Below are 15,483 nucleotides of genomic sequence, written 5' to 3'. Positions count from 1 at the left end.
TATTAAATTAACTTTTAGCATTGTTGGCTTAATAACTCAAAATCTCGATTTCCTACGAAAATGAAAATTTTTACTTTTATCAAAAACTACCCAACAAGACCGAAATAATCATTAAATTACTACAAAATTGTTCGAATATTTCGCTGTCTCCTGTCAAAAATAAATCCTTATGTCAATTGGTGATTTCTTCACTGCCAACCTCCTGGCAACACTGTTGGCACTACGACCATCTTTGACACCCGCGATTTTGGATGAGAAAATCTTGATCGAGTTTCCAATCGAACCCTCGAAAAAGGTTGCCGTTGTTAGTCGACCATACTATTGTTATTGCCGAAAAGCGCAGGTAAGTTATCCCAGCAATTTAAGGATTGTGGAAAAGTATTCCTTGGAGCCTTTTATGGGGTTTTAAATTCTTACATAACACTACACCCGATCGACCGACAACGTTCTGTCGTGCACAGTACTAGAAGAGCGAGATAAAAACACATTACCAAACAGAAACCATCCGGATATTTGCACGCGTACGAAATTGAATTATTGTGTAATCGGAAAGGCGAAACAAAGATAATTCAACTGTGCGGTGTTCAGCAATACCTTCACTATACTCACCCATCATGTCATTTGTGTTCCAGCAGCCATGTTCAAGTCCATCGTCCCGGTGCTATCTCAGGTGCCAGCTGAGGTATGCCTCGGTCAACAGAACCGTGGTATGGCCACGCTGAAGGCCATTCAGATTCGGTTGAAGTCGGTCAAGAACATCCAGAAGATCACGCAGTCCATGAAAATGGTGTCTGCTGCCAAGTAAGTAGGGGAAATCTCTCCTTCCACCAAAGATGCCGGGTTGCAGTACTATCCACTTTTTTTCTACAGGTATTCCCGTGCTGAGCGTGATCTGAAGCAGGCCAGACCCTATGGTGTCGGCGCTCAGCAGTTCTACGAGAAGGCAGAGGTGGTCCCGAAGGAGGACGACAACAAGAAGCTGTTCATTGCCATCACGTCCGATCGTGGTCTGTGTGGAGCAGTCCATACCGGTGTTGCCCGTTATATCCGTGGTGAACTGGCCAAGGATGCAAACATCAAGGTGATCTGCGTCGGTGACAAGTCGCGCGCCATCCTGTCGCGTCTGTATGGCAAAAACATCGAAATGGTCGCCAACGAGGTTGGCCGCCTGCCGCCGACCTTCCTGGACGCGGCCAAGCTGTGCAACGCCATCCTGAACCTCGGCTACGAGTACACCGATGGTAAAATCATCTACAACAAGTTCAAGTCGGTCGTCTCGTACTCGGTATCCGACATTCCGATCTTCTCGCTGAAGTCGGTCGAATCGGCGGAAAAGCTGCCGGTGTACGATTCGCTCGACTCCGAGGTCGTCCAGAGCTACCTGGAGTTTTCGCTCGCGTCGCTGCTGTTCTACACCATGAAGGAGGGCGCTTGCTCGGAGCAGTCGTCCCGCATGACGGCCATGGACAACGCGTCGAAGAACGCCGGTGAGATGATTGACAAGCTGACGCTGACCTTCAACCGCACCAGACAGGCCGTGATTACGCGCGAGCTGATTGAAATTATTTCCGGTGCGTCGGCTCTGGAGACCAAGGACTAAGCTGGCGGTCCGCTCCCGTGGGCACGCTGAGTGCAATGTACAACAGGCGCCGGTGATGGGCATGCGGATTTTCTTATTCTATCGTGTCCGCTGCTCGTCTCATTAATAACATCTGCAACAGCTACACACTTCCTTACGAAACGGCGAAAATCGTGCATAGATCGCTTTTGGAAATTATTATCAGTACCACGAAAGCGCGCAGGAAAATATAGTACCCTAAAAGTTAAACAGTCGAAATGTTTGATAATGATTTTGGTAGAATGCAATTTTTTAATATATCCGAAACATATAATCCTGCCGCCAAAAAAAAAATGACAGATGATGCCAAATCTGTTTGGCGATTATTGTATCCATTCCACAAGAATTAAATGATACTCCTTTCTCAGGTCGTTCTATCTTACCAGGTATACCCAAAAATCCCATTTACAGTTATGATATGGTTTTGAAAGTTCCTTCAGGTTCGTATATATATTCCCAAATGAAGTAAACTATAGAATACATATATTGTTTAAAGATATTTATTGTACGTGTAGTTTTAATTGATAAAACTTAAGAATTGTTGATTCAATTGGGAAATTTTTTTTTCGCTTCAGTACTGCAGTTGATTGATCGTATTTCGTTACATCTACAATCATACTCCTTGTGAAGGAGTTTAGCGTAAAACAAGTGCATCGGCCAATGAGCCGTTTCATTTTTACATGCCCTTACATTTGTGTCCTGTGCCTTCTACTCCTGCAAATGCGCTCCCGCTTGAATGCGCGGAATTTAATCACAAGATCGCAATTCTAGAACCTAATATAATATAAAATGATTAAGGCGTGTTAGATTTCGAAATTTCTCATTGTGTTTTATCTGTAGGTTTGTATGTTTCTGCATTACAGTTACCGGAGAAGGTGGAAATGAGTTAGCGAAGGTGCCTTAATGTAGAGAGTAGTAAAGAAACATGCTGAACGAAATCTCTTAATCCTTGGCCGGAACCTCGATGACTCGCGGTTTGTCAATGATACGCGCCGTACGGCTGCCTTTCTCAACGATGCCAATAATCCAGGCCTGGCAGCCCTCCTGTTTTTCGATGTCTTTGCAGTAGGCAGCCGCCTGCTCTCGGGGTAGACAGATCAACAAACCGCCGGACGACTCAGCCGAATGTCCCTGCAGCAATTGGAACATGTTTCCACAGGCCTTGGCAACCGCGGACATTTTAGCAATCACTGGCAGGTTGTGAATAACGAACGAAACCTCGTTCTTTTGATGGGACGCCAGTGTCTGCGCATGGCCGAGCAGCCCGAATCCGGTGACATCGGTGGCACCGTGTGCGTTGTACTTGTGCATCAGCCGAGCAGCTACTCGGTTAAGCCGCGACATGGAATCCATCGCCCGGTGGTAAGCCTTGCGAACGTCTTCCTCGGACACAACTAGCTTGATGCGGTTCCATCGCTCCGACTGATCGAGCCACTGGTGGGCACTTATGGCGACCTGCGTTCCAAGTGCTTTGGTCAGCACCAGCACATCGCCAACGACCGCATTGTCGGGCACAATAAACTCGTTCTGCTGACAGATCGTCGTTGCCACTCCGCCGATGGTGCACCACGGGTTGACTACGCTATGGCCACCGGTTACGCTCGTACCAGCTTCAAGAGCAGAATCCTACCGAAGAAAATCACAAAGTAGGAAAATTGTAAATAAAAAAAAACCCATTTTCCGAAAAATAAACTGAAATGTACCTTGAATCCACGCATCATCAAAGGAATAACGACATCTCTTTCCTTTTCCACCATCTTCGTACTGACGGCCAACAACATCAACATGTTGTCACACTCGGTGACTCCCATGGCATACAAATCGCTCAGTACGTTAGCGCAAGCAATTTTCCCCATCATGTACGGGTCATCGACGATCGGGTAGAAAAAGTCAGTCGTTTGCACCATACACAAACCACCGTGCCGCAGTGGAATAACCGAGCAATCGAGCCCAATCCCGATGCGGGGTGACGACATCGGCATGTACGGTTGATCCGGGTCCTGCAGGTAGTCCTGCTGCAATGCACCGACCAACTTCTCCAGCACCTCCTTCGGAACCTTGCAGCCACGACCCTTCAGGTCAGCAAAACGGGTTAACCGAAACGATGCATCCAAATCGTGTGCCGTTGGATCGAACGGGCGTCTGAGCACCAAGCCTGAATTACCGCCAAGCTCAAGCTGTGCCATCGGATCTTGGCCGTAATCACCCATTATTGCTTGCTTTGTTAAAATCGACGCACTTCACCGGTCGCTACTATACACCGCTCTGAAATTACAGAACAAGAATCATTGTATCAATCTAGAAGGCTTGGCGCTCCTTCGTCCAACACCATTGGTCGGCATGTGTTGTTATGTGCAGCAAAGTATGCTAGTTCGTACCGTAGTTTAAGCCGTCGTAAAACGCGTCGAAGAGATTCGATTCAGGACAATTCCGCAAAAGATTCGCAAAATACCGCCAAAACGAAACCCCCTAGCCGGCGTTTGTGTCCTTGACTGCCGAAGGCGTTTTGCTGGGAAGCGTCGTTCGCTACAATAGGATTATCCTCCGATCTGCACTGCAACACTGCTGGGCAAGATGGCGGCTGCCAAGATTGCTGGTTTTCTGCGTCACAGTTTCTCTATTTGAATTAATTTCGATTACGTTACACGATGTACCCCATACGCATACGGTGGGTTAAATATAATTCAATTCAAATGTTTTGGTTGGAAAAATAGAAACCACGAGCCGGAAAGCGGCAAACTAATTTCAGCACACGCGAAACAACCAGCTCGATCGAACACCAAATCTTGTTTAATGTGCAGAACGAAGCTTGGCTGGCAACTCTGCTGGCACTAGGTTTCTAGAAGTTTCCTTCCAGCTAAACCCTGGTGCATACTCGAGAATTTGTTGTGGTTCCCGGTGTTTGACATTTGCTGCCGGCCCAAAGAAAAGTATTCAAATCCTTCCAATGATCAAAAATGTAGCAAACTTCTTGAAGTTTTGACCCGATGGAATCCTGTTTTTTTAATTGTAAATTTAAATCGCCAATTAAATACACTAGATTTGGGAAGTAGTTAATTGCCAAAGCACCAACGGTGCGGCATAAATTTCCTGACCGTGCTGTCAAGCAACGATGGTACACGTCAGTTAAACCGTCAACAAATCCCGCGCCCGCCTTTCCCCCAGTTGAGAACCAAAAAAGGGATTTGTTTTTCATTGACTGCCTACGAAAACAGTTCGCTGCAGGTAAGTGCTGAAACGAAATCGAAGTCGTGGAACGAAAATTACCCGATAAGCAGGTGTAGGCGCCGCATTTGAGGTATTTGAATGGTTCACCACTAAACAAAGTTTCCAAATTGAGCGGCAATTATGATGTGTTTTAGTGAAAAATGAAGTCGTTTTCACGTTAGTACAATTCCCTCCACATTATCGATTTTTCCTTTGATAGGATTTTGCCAGGAAACCCGGACCGAGGACCACCGAAAGGCAGTAGTAGTGAGGCCCGGTAAGGAAAGTGGTTGTGATCCTTTTTTATGGTTCCAAAGAGCCCCACCAGCTGCTGCTAGGTCGTATATCGCAACCGTTTGTCCAACCACATACACGTGCCTGTGTGATGAGACGTTCGCTTGGAATATTGACATGCTTTCTGCTCGCGGCACTACTGCCCACCATAACGGCCGGTGACATACCGAAACTCCCTTCGCTCGGCGGCAAGAAGGACAAACTCAAGACTGAAAAGCTACCTCCGTGCAAGGCGTGCACGGTCCTGGTGAACTCGTTCAACGACGGCATCAGGCGGACTGAACGATCGAAACACGATGGTGGTGATGCGGCCTGGGAAGAAGAACGGCTCGGTAGCTACAAAACCAGCGAGCTACGGCTAGTCGAAATCCAGGAACGGCTGTGTCACGATGTGGTGCGTGGCGAGGACCAGTGCCACCAGCTGGCGGAAGACTACGAAACGCAAATCGAAGAGTGGTGGAAAAACCATCAAACTACACACCCCGATCTGCACCGGTGGCTGTGCGTGGAACAGGCGGCCGTCTGCTGCCCGGACGGTTTCTACGGCCCGAATTGTGACCCGTGCCCAACCTGCTTCGGCAACGGTAAGTGCAAGGGCAACGGTACACGCAAGGGCAATGGGAAGTGTGCCTGCGACGAGGGTTATGGCGGAGACAACTGTGATAGCTGTTCGACGGAGTACTATGAGGCGTTCCGGGATGAAGGGAAACTACTCTGTAGCCCGTGTCATAAGGCTTGCGCGACGGGAGGTTGCACTGGGGCAGGACCGAACGCGTGCCGCGTTTGTCGCAGCGGCTGGCTGATGGACAGTGCCCGTGGGGGTTGTGTGGATGTGGACGAATGCGTCACGGGTGCGCCATGCAGCAGGCAGCAGTTTTGCGTAAATAACGAAGGATCATACAGTTGTTTGGGTAAGTGTTTCGGATGGAAGTGTCCTAATGTTGTGTAATTTAAATTGTGTCCTGTTTTTACGCTCCCTAGCTTGTGATAAATCATGCGATGGCTGCAACGGCGATGGTCCGGATTTGTGTGACAAATGTGCGGAAGGATATGAACTGCGCGATGGAATGTGCACAGGTTCGTAGGAAAATTAATCGTTACTAGTTTCGTTTTTAGTTATATTATCTGTTTGTTGCATCATCTAGTAGTCCAAAACATTTTGCCGCCAGTTTTGTTACGTTGTTGAACATACTATGAAGCATAAGTTTTGGTTTGGAGCATGTGTCCAGCTTGTGTTTCTTGAGTCCTTTTGTTACGAAGTCTGTTTTTAAATTTGTTTCCCGCTTCGTGTGCTTAAATTGTATGCGAATAGACCCCTCTGCATGTAGCTCGGAGCTAGTGGCGGATAGTTGAATATAACTCCTATTTTCTGGTTCCGTGTGTCCATCCGTTCGATACAGATACATCCAACGAAAAGCGTACCCAGTACGCCAACTTCACCCGTTACCTTACCTACCTCGGGCTGTGCATTGCCACCTGCATTGTGCTGCAAAATTCGACCTGGCTGGCCGCACTGGTGGGACTTGCCGTGGCCATCTACATCTCCGTGTCGGAGTACTGGCTCAATACGACCCCTCAGGCACCGGGCACACCGTCGCCGCGTATTTTAGACGAAATTCTTCAGCAACACTAAACATACGAGGCTCATGATGTACGGCGGAGGTCGCCGCTTTTTCTTCCTTAACATCGCTCTTCTGCACACAAATAGTTGTCGGTTCAACATTATTTTTTTTCTATCTCCCCGGAGAAAGAAAGATAAAGAGATCGGACCGTAACGGTTGACTCGCATCTTCCATCTGGTTTATCGTTGTTCTCGATCTCACTCTCTACTAAGACAACAAACAGCCAACACAATACTGTGACACATCATCCAGACACTAGGAGAACCCCAATCAGACAAAATAAACTTGTTTTATCTCTACATGAGTTTTCTTACTGCAATTATCCACTACTTGCACCTATTAAACCCCTTAACAGATTCATCAGACGACGTGCCGTCCACGGATATGGGAAAGGACTCTTTAACCGACTATGATTCCAGTAGTGGGAAAGACCAACAGGCGACTGAACCTGAGGATACCGAGGATTCTCAACCGGCTAATGACGAACTGTAATTGTGGATTGCCGTCGAAAGGACAATGTGATTGAAAGTTATTTATCAGTTGTACAAAGCAGAGGAAACAAATAAACCAAATCCAACTTTATCGATATTTTTCAAATGAGTATATTATGTGATGGAACAGATGATAGATTTTGAAACAAAACAATAAAATGATCTAACCGAAACATGCAAGGAAAACGACTTACACTCGAGGAATTTTGTATTTTTCAATTTTGTTTTTCAATAATGTTTTTCGTATAGGTATACAAGAAAGAACAGATTCTAGTTTTTTTAGTACAATAAATATCCTTTTCCTTCCTGCCCATCCCGCTCCGCTCGCTCTTACCATGCAATCTTCCTCCAACCTTCCTCATACTTCGATGTTTTACCATTCGATGAGCTCGATTGAAAAAGACGACGATTAAATTACTTTAGTGGAGTAAAATTAACCACGGGAAAACTACGCTCCATTGCTTATCTCCCGACGAGGTCAAACGAGTTGAAAAAGAAGTTACAAGGCTTATGTTGCGAATGTGCGAATATAAATAATATTAAACATATATTGGAAGAAGAAAAAATCGTCCCTGTATGTCTCAGTTGTCTTTAGCGTTCACCGGATTGCTTTCGGTCAATGTGTTCTGGTTTGTCGTGCATAGCTTTTCGTAGGCGTGTACTGAATGGTCAACGTTTACCTTACTCATAGCTAGTAACACAAATTGAAAGAAAAGGAGGGAAAAAACGTAACCAAAACGAATCTTTAAAGTACTCAAGGCGCTTAAAAAGTGTAACCTTCCACAAAATGCGACACATGTATTTTATATACCCTTTGCGAAATCGTCCCTACAGTCCGGTTTTACCTATCTATAATTTCCATCACTCTACCAACGCGGTTGCCTGGCGACTTTTCACCACAACTCATATCTCCCCTCTTCGCCTTTAGAAATCTACACGTTTACAAAATTCCATATTTTTCCCTTCCATTTATTCCCTACATAGTTAATGCTAATCAATGTCACAGATACGCGCAAATTGGTTATCTTAAACCAAACAAAGCGAAAAAAACGATTGTTAACGATAATACATTACGATTGCTCGCACATTCGGACACTCCACCAAACCGTCGGACCATTGGACACGTGGAATTGTGAAAGACATTTCGTCGTTATCGAATATCCGATTTGGAGAAAAAAAAAACAAATAGAGAGAGAGAGAGTTAAAAGTGTACCATGCGTATGATTTGGGATATATAGCTACGGTTTGCGTTACGGTTGTGTGGTTGATTGCTTTGCTGGGTTAATTTGGTATATTTGTTGGATGGCCATCACACACTACGCAGATTATCGTTTTACTTTCACGTCTTAGTTGCATTCCGTTTGTTGAACTGTCTGTTTAATTGATTCTTCTAAAGTAACAAACCTCGGTACACATCTACATGTTTTGATTGTAAGGAAAAGTTAAAAGAACAGTTGTTATAGTCTCACCGCTTGCTGTGACCCCGCTGGTTTCTCTATAAGTTTACTGACGAATTTGGGGTAATACATGCGAAAACGGTTGCAATTTCTTTGTTTCTGGTTTTTCTTCTTCCATCCTACATAATCGACTTATTACAGTGTCGGTATTTATATGCCTTTTTCAAAACCCTAATCGTTTAATAGCATTGTATGCTGATGCCTATTAAAGACAAACCTAGACTTCCCTTCGTTTCTTGTAATAAATAAGCAGTTAAAATAAACACAAACAGAAAACGGAAACAACAAACCGTCGAGGAATTTAAACTCAAGTCGGTGCTGTTCCGGTTCCTTAACTAGACAGTTTTATAAGTTGCTTTTGGCCTTCCGGTGATCCCAGCGTATGTGGGTCCGTGTGAATCGCAACATGTTTGCTTCAGCCTTTTTTTTTGCTTGCTTTATCAGTTTTTAGTCGAACTGAATGTGTGATGCATTAAAACAAATTAAAAGAAGTCATTTCATCGTATCCAGCATAAGCGGTACATAGATCATTCCTCCAGCCAATACTATTCCGGGTTTTTTTTTCTACATTCAATGACTTTCACATGATTTTAATTTGGTTTCCAGAATGTCCCCGAAACGATTGACGTAAAACAAAAAAACAAAACCATCGCTCAGAGCGCACCGTCTTATCCTGCATTTTTTTTTCTTCTAGCCTTCGTTATATAATTCGTTTCCTATTGATGATTAGAGCTTACCGTTTTCGATACTATTATTGGTACTGATGTTGCCGCTGAGATCCTGTCGGTCGTTCGGCGTGGTTGCAGAACCGTTGCCACCATTAGTAGCGGTGGCAGCAGGAGTGGTTGGCGTACGGTACGTGTAAAGGCTTTGCAGTGGAACGTGCAACAGCTCAATGACCTGAGTGAAGTTGATTTCTGTTGATGCGAAAGAAAGAACCCATTTAGATTGGATAATATGACGACAAACGCACCCAACCCAGTAACGTACCATTCTCTGGCGTTATAATACCATGGCGGATAAGAAAGTCGATCACCACCGGGCAGCTGGTGGTCTTGAAGTCGGGCTCGAAGACCCGCTCCAGGCATTCGTGGGCGGGCAGGAGCTGAAAGTTCTGCACCTCGCCGTCCGAGTTGTCAGGCACAAAGTCTTCCGGCAGCTCGAGATCGTACACGAACTCCGTGTTCGGGAAGATGCCCCGTTCGCTTTCGAAGAAGAACGACACGCACCCGGCCGACACGAGGTTCTTGATCAGATGACCCGGTATCGACGCCTCCTCGGCCGCCTCCTTGACGGCCGTCTCGTGCACACCGTACCCGACTGCCAGCCCACCGCTCACCATGTTGTCCCACTTGCCTGGCCACGTTTGCTTGGTGTCGGAACGCTGCTGCAGCCAGATGCAGAGACCCTTCGTCGGGTGGCGCACGTAGCCGTTAATCTCCACGCCGTAGTTGCGAACACCGAACAGGCACGTGGCGGAACGGTCCATCTTGAGCAGCGAGCCGGATACAGAGGACTTGACGTCGTAACACTCGTCGCGCCATCCCTTCAGTGCCACAAACATGCCTTGCTCGCGGAACTCGCGCAGTATCCGATCCACCTGCTGTGAGCGCGTATTATAATCCCGGAAGGCGGGATTCAACTCAACAATATTCTACAAAAGAATAACATAACTCATTAATGTAATGGAATAAAAGTGTTTTTAGCTCTTTTTTAAGGTAAAATTTTGAACCCAATGTTGCTTAATTGTTCAGTTTAGTATAATTTAACGTTATTGAAACGTTTTCTCCTTGTCTCGCCAAAAGTGTATCGAAAATAGTTGTCATATCGTTATTTTGTAATTTTAGGCTTTTGTATTAAATACAGTATGTGTGCTAAGGAGTAATATTGAAATGAACTTTAGCGAATCCATCACTATTGCATAATAATTCTAAGCAGACAGATGGCCCACTTATAACTCCCTAGATAAGAAGCAATTATCGTAGGCATAAGAAATAGTTGCCATCTACACACGAGTTGACGCGCCAGGGCCTTTCGACATCGACTTTCGTTTTCAACGCCGACCGGGGCAATGTGCCTTGTCACTATGGGCAATTTGGCTTCCGATCAATATTCGTGACCGTTTGCCGCTTTTATCTCGTTCGGATTAGCTGAAGCCCCTCGCGGGCTCTTATCTCCACGCATGCGGAATGCTGCCTGCGTACCTGCTTGCCATGCTCCGGGGCGCGGATGTGGAATACTTCGGGATACTTGAGCAGCTGTTCGATCACATTCTGGCTGACCAGCCCGACCTGGTGCCCATCGACGACGAATGGCCGGCAATCGCCTTTCAGCAAACCTGTAGTTTGACGGGAGCAAAATAAAAGACGGTATAAGCTTGGTGGGTAATAAACGGGATATTAAGAAGGAAGGTGGAAGTCGAGCTCCATTACAATGATCGTGATTGTTCAGACACTAGACTTTCAGAACAGTGGCGCCACGTTGTACATAAGTAAACAGTTCTTTATCGGTTGTGTCAAACAGCTGATAAACGCACCAAGGGGAACACTGGTGGTGTTGGCCACCAATTTGCGGGGCTAAAATAACGTATGGTATGAATCAGCGAGTATGCTAGAGAGAGAGGTTAAAGCGAATCGTGCCAGCAGCAGAAGGACGAATGGGAAAACTGAACTTTGGCAACCGTACCGATGATGCGGCCGCTGGCGCCGTCCTAATAACCCATTCGTTCCGAAACAACACAACACACACCGGGAGAGATGGGCCGGGGGTGGAAAACGACACCATTCGGCGGACGACGACGGGTGGACATTGGACGAATAACGTGATGTGACGGTTTTTAATGAGGTTGTTTTCCCCTTCGGTGCGACATTTGGCCATTTGATTTGCGTTTGCTTGAGATGGTTTATTTTAAAATTTGTGTTCATATTCGTGCTCAACCTTCGCCATCGCAGCGTGTTCGCGCGGTGCGCGTTTCCTTCGCTGGTTCGATATTATTTATTTTGGAAACAGTTTGCATCATGCGCCTTTCGGGTTTGGAACGCATATCCTGTGCTCACACATGCATGTCGCGGTATCGATCGAGGCACATTTCTTTTTATTCATGACGCACCGAGTCACTTCACATATTTGCCGTCATTTGCGAAGAAACTCGCGTCGTACAATGTGCCTAGAAGAAACTAGAACGTCCCGTGGGGTGTTGTTGGGCGTGGATAATCGTTTCATCGTGTAGCATACATATGGCGCATATCTTGACCAAGCAAAAAAAAGAGGAGGTTGTTTGCGTTGTTCGAACCCGTTCGTCACCACTTCCCGTCGTTGTGGGATTGGTTTTATGCAATCGTTTCATTCGCACACCGGCACAATCTGTGACAGGCTTATTGGGCAACAAACAACAAATACAGCACACACTGCTGTTGCCACGATCGCGTGTCCCTCCGCACGCTTTTTCAGTCCGAATGGTTGCACTGTTTACTTATCTAGCGCAGCAAGCTGCGAAAATAACGCGTACGATATCACCAGCACCAAAAAGGGGTCGCTATTTTCACTGCCAAGTGGTCGCGACGGACGATTTTCGCTTACCATTCAGATAGAAGCAATTGAACTTCTGAGCGAGCTTCAGCAGTCGGGACATCTTTGGATCTGGCTCATCACTTGCCGTTGTCATTGTTGATGTTTTGAACGATGCCCTCCGCTGCTCGCTGATGGATTCGCGGTGTATTTGAGCTGTTGATAATTGGTGTGTAAGCTGAACTACGGCTTTGTGACTTTGGCTCCTTGATTTGTAGCAAGTTCCATGATTCAGTACCAAAGCCGCAACACACTATGAACTAGCCGTAAGATTTGCTTACTTTTTTTTTGCCGCACTTGTGGTCAACTTCTTACATTGCCGAATATCCGAGTTAAACTGTCGCATCAACAATGCTTGGAACAAGCATAAACTCAAGGTTACTGGAACGAAGCAATGCTCGCTTCAAGAGGTTGGATTACCGCTCACCTTTAATGTCTCTTTATCGTGATATTGTTGAGTACAAACAATGAATCAATTTTGAGGAATCGATGGTTGCACAGAAAGGATTGTTATTTTAAATAGTAATCAAATAGGTTAGTTGGTATGAATTTGTATTCGAAAATATTCGTTGAAGGTTCTTACAGGTTTTAATCAAGAACAAGAACTTAATAGGACTTGATAAGCAAGCTCTATGGTCAAGAGCTTTTGCCAGTTGTAGCGATTCGACCAAACTCATGAATAGCGGATTCTCCAGATTCAACACTAGTTAATTCGTAATACGAGCATTTAGAGGATTTCAGTGGATTAAATTGGTTCGAATGTTGCCATCATCTATTCCAGTGGTTGAATTTGATTTATTTATTTTCATATAAAATAAACGTTTTTACCTACGAATCCGCACGCACTGAAACAAAACTGTATAAACGCACAGCCTACCGCGGTTATTGAGAAATTGAAAAATTTGGAAATTAGTCAACCAAACTTCGCATCAAGTAGACTGGTTGTGTAAAATGTAACAAAAAAGTTTATAAATCAAAGGCAGCACCCATCTAGAAGCAATTGTTTATCAAAAGAGATGGGGTGCAGATGTGCATACGTTCGCTCCCGCGGAAAAAGGCGCTCGACCCGAAAATCGATACTAATTTCTTTTCTTAATTTTATTTTTTGTAGGAAGAAACCGTCTTCAGTTGGCAAATGCGTTTATTGCCAGAAAACATCAAAAAATAGGCGCAAAGGTTTCGATAAATTTTACACCATCCTTGATCAGGAGAAATATGGATATTCTGCGGAAGAGAAAGAACGAAGGAGGAACATTCCGGATCCAATCTTTTACAGATTCAGGCCTGTAAGTAGATATGAAAAGCTTTTTTTACAATAAGATGTTTTGCGAATGAAAAATAGTATTTAATCTACTTTCGTTTTTTTTTCAGGTTAAGCAGAAACCAAAACTGGGGGATATTATTGAAAATGAAGAAACTTTCTTCTAATGTCTAGCAGATTTTAGATAATAGATTAGTTATATTTGTAATTTTTAGATTAATTATGTATACAATAGTTAGATATTTTCTCTCTTTCTTTTCTCTTCATATCTTTTTAATACATGTTTTAATGCTTATCAGGTTAAAGGGAAAATGAAGCCTCGTGTGCCGTGTCCACTGGTTTTGCTGTATGAATACAGCCTTTGCCTCGGCACACGGGAAGATGTGCCTTGATTATGGCAATCTTCGCCGATGAAGCCCTAACTGCGGCAGGTAAAGCGGTAATAGCAGCCTCTTTTCCACAAACGTGACTTTAGAAATTCGATTTGATGCATTCTTTCTAACACTGCATATCTTCAGGCATTTGCTAGCATATAGGAATACTCTCAAAGAAGGACAAATTCTCTAAAACTAAAAAAAAAATTATGAAAAAGTTATTGAGTGTTCCTTTGGGGATGATCCAATCAGAATATTCCCAAAGAAGATCGATCTCTAAAATTAAAAAAAAAATTATTTTTTATAAAAAAATTATTGAGTGGTCCTTTGAGGATGTTCCGATCAGAATATTCCCAAAGAAGATCATTCTCTAAAATTAAAAAAAAAATTATTTTTTATAAAAAAATTATTGAGTGGTCCTTTGGGAATGTTCCCAAGGAAGATCAGTCTCTAAAATTAAAAAAAAATATTTTTTATAAAAAAAATATTGAATGGTCCTTTGGGGATGTGTTGATCAGAATATTCTTAAAGAAGATCAGTCTCTAAAATTAAAAAAAAAAACTGCAAAATTATTTAGTGGTCGATCAATTGCATACCTTTGGGGATGTTCCGATATGCCTTCCATATGTCTGAGAAAACGGTGTGCTAGAAAGAGTGCAATGAATTACATTTCTGAAGCTACGTTTGGTGAAAAGAGGCAGCTATTACCGAATTACCGGCGGCAATTAGGGCTTCAACGGCGAAGATTCCCATAATCAATGAACATCTTTCCGTATGCCAAGGCGAAGAATGATCTTGCTACTATGTAGTAGCAAAACCAAGAAACACGACGCCTGAGGCTTCATTATCCCTTTATCCAATTACATTTTTAGTATTCCAAACAAAAAAAAGATAAAAAAAGATAAAAAGAATAAAAATATTCATATCCCAGGAGTTTTCTTAGTGGGTAGGAATCCCACACTACCCATTCTCTTAGGAGAATGGGTGTCTTGATCGGGGATAACACTTGCCCTCCCGAACCAGAAGATCTTTCTCCTGGTAAAATAACAAAAAAGAAAAAAAAACTATTTCCCTCTTTTCAGAAACGAATCCAGTGCGGTGTATCGAATTTGGGGAAATATGTTTGAAATTTTTCCCATTACACAATTTTGAAAAAAAACGAGGAGGACGATTAAATGAAAGCATTCCTAGAAGAATGTATGGAAACGCCTTTTGAAAACAAAGTTTTCCTAGACATGTTTGATTCGATTCAATTTCTATTTGTCCCGGTTGACAAAAATTCAAATTTTTTTCAGCTGTCATGTGGTTACAGCAAGTTTTTCCATGGCAGATTGCTGGGACTCTTGCTGGAACTACATAGTACCAGCAACAATTTAAATTTCTGTCAACCGGGGTGTTTTTTTTTACGTATATATGTTGATATAGCTTCCAGTCACAATTGTGACAACAACGTTTGAAAACCGACAGCGTTTTCGCCGGTTTCTCGGCCACTGAGCTTTTGTTGGAACCTGATCGAAAAGCTGTTCGAGAAAGCATGTGTTCGGGAGACTGGGTTCTCTCAAGGTTCATTAAACACAAGAACATCAAGGTGT

The 15,483-nt window shown here is 44.1% G+C and overlaps 4 protein-coding genes across 7 annotated transcripts; 2 read left to right on the top strand and 2 right to left on the bottom strand.

Annotated features, from left to right (window-relative positions):
- The first annotated feature begins 206 nt into the window (after positions 1-206).
- Positions 207-1,837, top strand: LOC131267756 (ATP synthase subunit gamma, mitochondrial). Of its 2 annotated transcripts, none has more exons than XM_058270707.1 (3): positions 207-343; positions 636-801; positions 871-1,837. In XM_058270707.1, the coding sequence occupies exons 2-3, from the start codon at positions 638-640 to the stop codon at positions 1,598-1,600; spliced, it is 894 nt and encodes a 297-aa protein (XP_058126690.1). In that variant the 5' UTR covers positions 207-343; positions 636-637; the 3' UTR covers positions 1,601-1,837. The 2 variants fall into 2 exon arrangements, with proteins under 2 accessions (XP_058126690.1, XP_058126691.1); XM_058270708.1 differs by having other exon boundaries at positions 219-343; positions 633-801.
- Positions 1,838-2,106: 269 nt separating this feature from the next.
- On the bottom strand, positions 2,107-4,408 carry LOC131261828 (inactive selenide, water dikinase-like protein). The gene is made up of 3 exons (XM_058263666.1): positions 3,997-4,408; positions 3,322-3,883; positions 2,107-3,244 (listed from the first exon to the last, which is right to left on the bottom strand). Exons 2-3 carry the CDS (start codon positions 3,826-3,828, stop codon positions 2,561-2,563), a joined length of 1,191 nt encoding a protein of 396 aa, XP_058119649.1. The 5' UTR covers positions 3,829-3,883; positions 3,997-4,408; the 3' UTR covers positions 2,107-2,560.
- A 320-nt stretch (positions 4,409-4,728) lies between these two features.
- On the top strand, positions 4,729-7,363 carry LOC131262342 (cysteine-rich with EGF-like domain protein 2). Of its 3 annotated transcripts, none has more exons than XM_058264323.1 (4): positions 4,729-4,843; positions 5,046-6,030; positions 6,101-6,196; positions 7,097-7,363. In XM_058264323.1, exons 2-4 carry the CDS (start codon positions 5,211-5,213, stop codon positions 7,231-7,233), a joined length of 1,053 nt encoding a protein of 350 aa, XP_058120306.1. In that variant the 5' UTR covers positions 4,729-4,843; positions 5,046-5,210; the 3' UTR covers positions 7,234-7,363. The 3 variants fall into 3 exon arrangements, with proteins under 3 accessions (XP_058120306.1, XP_058120304.1, XP_058120305.1); XM_058264321.1 differs by lacking the exon at positions 7,097-7,363 and adding an exon at positions 6,520-7,040; XM_058264322.1 differs by lacking the exons at positions 4,729-4,843; positions 7,097-7,363 and adding exons at positions 4,847-4,916; positions 6,520-7,040.
- Positions 7,364-9,197: 1,834 nt separating this feature from the next.
- Positions 9,198-12,572, bottom strand: LOC131267362 (uncharacterized). Its single transcript, XM_058270223.1, has 4 exons — positions 12,269-12,572; positions 10,894-11,027; positions 9,680-10,343; positions 9,198-9,606 (listed from the first exon to the last, which is right to left on the bottom strand). The coding sequence occupies exons 1-4, from the start codon at positions 12,351-12,353 to the stop codon at positions 9,416-9,418; spliced, it is 1,074 nt and encodes a 357-aa protein (XP_058126206.1). The 5' UTR covers positions 12,354-12,572; the 3' UTR covers positions 9,198-9,415.
- Between the last annotated feature and the right edge of the window lie 2,911 nt (positions 12,573-15,483).

The sequence above is a fragment of the Anopheles coustani genome, chromosome 2 (assembly GCF_943734705.1).
Source record: "Anopheles coustani chromosome 2, idAnoCousDA_361_x.2, whole genome shotgun sequence".
NCBI lineage: Eukaryota > Metazoa > Arthropoda > Insecta > Diptera > Culicidae > Anopheles > Anopheles coustani.
The sequence above is the reverse complement of the archived record's forward strand: the minus strand, read 5'-3'. Positions and strand labels throughout refer to the sequence as shown.